The 1637-nt window shown below is 45.0% G+C and overlaps 1 protein-coding gene across 1 annotated transcript in view; it reads left to right on the top strand.

Annotated features, from left to right (window-relative positions):
* The window catches only part of LOC101848513, a gene marked incomplete in the record, with an annotated part of 83813 nt that overhangs the window by 41793 nt on the left and 40383 nt on the right, over nt 1-1637 (top strand). The window contains 1 exon segment of the mRNA XM_013081279.2: nt 943-1069. Within this exon segment, the coding sequence (XP_012936733.1) occupies nt 943-1069 (127 nt within the window).

Raw genomic sequence — 1637 nt, forward strand, 5'->3', positions numbered from 1 at the left:
GGAGGAGGAGGAGGAGGAGGAGGGGGAGGAGGAGGAAATAAAAGTATAAATAATAGAAATAGAGATATCATAGATACGTTGCTGACAATGTGGCTCGGAGTTGGAATCGAAGAGGGGGGTTGGAAGACAAGTAAGATCAAATTTATTACCATCTACTCCTTCACCTGCTACCCACAATATGCGCACACTCAGTTAAGCTTTGTAATTTGAGAACTCAGTACTCGGTCCTTTGTCTGCATTATAAAAAAATACATTTGATAATATCAGAATGTAGGGTCATCCTGGGGTTATGGGCTCATGCGAAGGCTGTTTGTAGTAGCACGATTATGATGACATAGATATTGACGGATGAGTTACTGTGTGCTTTGTGTGTGTGGGGGAGGGGGGGGCTTTGTGTACATGAGAGAGAGAAGGGAGGTGAGGGTGGGGGGAGGAAAGAGAGGAAAGGAGATAGATAAGGGGGGGGGATTGGAGAAGCTGTTACTGTGTGGAAGCCTAGAGAGAAAGAAGAGCAGAGGAATAGAAAGAACACGTACACAGATTTGAACAACTTAGCAACTAATAACACATCTAGGAAAACCGAGCTGGTCATGAAGACAGACAACAGGAAGGAGTGGGGTACCATGATCGTCAATGTCTGCTCCAGACCTGACGCTTGAAGAAGAAAAAGCCTGTTCTAACGGCCACCTGTCTAAGACAATCACTTGTACAAAAGCCACTCCCACTGCCCCCATCCTCACCCCTTGAATTTCTTCTAAATTATGACACAGCGTAATACGTAAACATATCTTTTAAAAACTTACGGCGCTTGCAACTGCAAAAGTTCATGTTAGCACGCATGTGTCCACCTGTCTAAGATTACCAATTCTCTCCTCCCTCGATTACTGAGTGGCCGTATTGGACAATTTCGACTATATTTTCAAAATCTATATTTTTTTTCAGGAAGACGAGGTGGTGGACAATATCGAGGACGTTGCGGACCACGCAAGATCTCGACGGGCCATAGTGTCTGATCTATCGTTGCGCTGGCCGAAGGGAATCATTCCATACGTCCTTACAGACGCTATAGGTGAGCTGGATAGATGTGTGTGTGTGTGTGTGTGTGTGTGTGTGTGTGTGTGTGTGTGTGTGTGTGCACGTGTGTGTGTGTGTGTTTGTGAGTATGCGTGTATGATGTATGTACTTGTGTATGTGTATCTGTGTGTATGTGTGTGTATTTGCACAAATGTGTGTCTCGCTGTCTGTAAATGCCATTTTCAAGAACGTTGCCAAACACCCGCCATCTCGTCGAGACATAAGTGTCCGATCTACCACACTACTGGCCCAAAGGAATCCTTCCTTACGTCATCAAAGACATTACAATGTACATAGGTCAGCTGGACTGACCATAAATTGATAATTTTGGGCCTCGATCTAGACGCTCTTATTATACCTTTTGGCGTCTTGTCCTCGACTAAGAGAGCTTGGCCAAGATAATTTTATGCAGCTGGTGCAGGGGGGAAATTGTTTGATGGAGTCAGTACTTTGCGTGTCTGTGGATATAAGTATGTGTGTGTATGTGTGTGTCTGTTTGTGTGTGTGTGTGTCTGTGTGTGTGAGAGAGAGATGGGGGGAGTGTGTGTGTGTGTGTGTGTGTG

The sequence above is a fragment of the Aplysia californica genome, unplaced genomic scaffold (assembly GCF_000002075.1).
Source record: "Aplysia californica isolate F4 #8 unplaced genomic scaffold, AplCal3.0 scaffold00124, whole genome shotgun sequence".
NCBI classification, from domain to species: Eukaryota; Metazoa; Mollusca; class Gastropoda; order Aplysiida; family Aplysiidae; genus Aplysia; species Aplysia californica.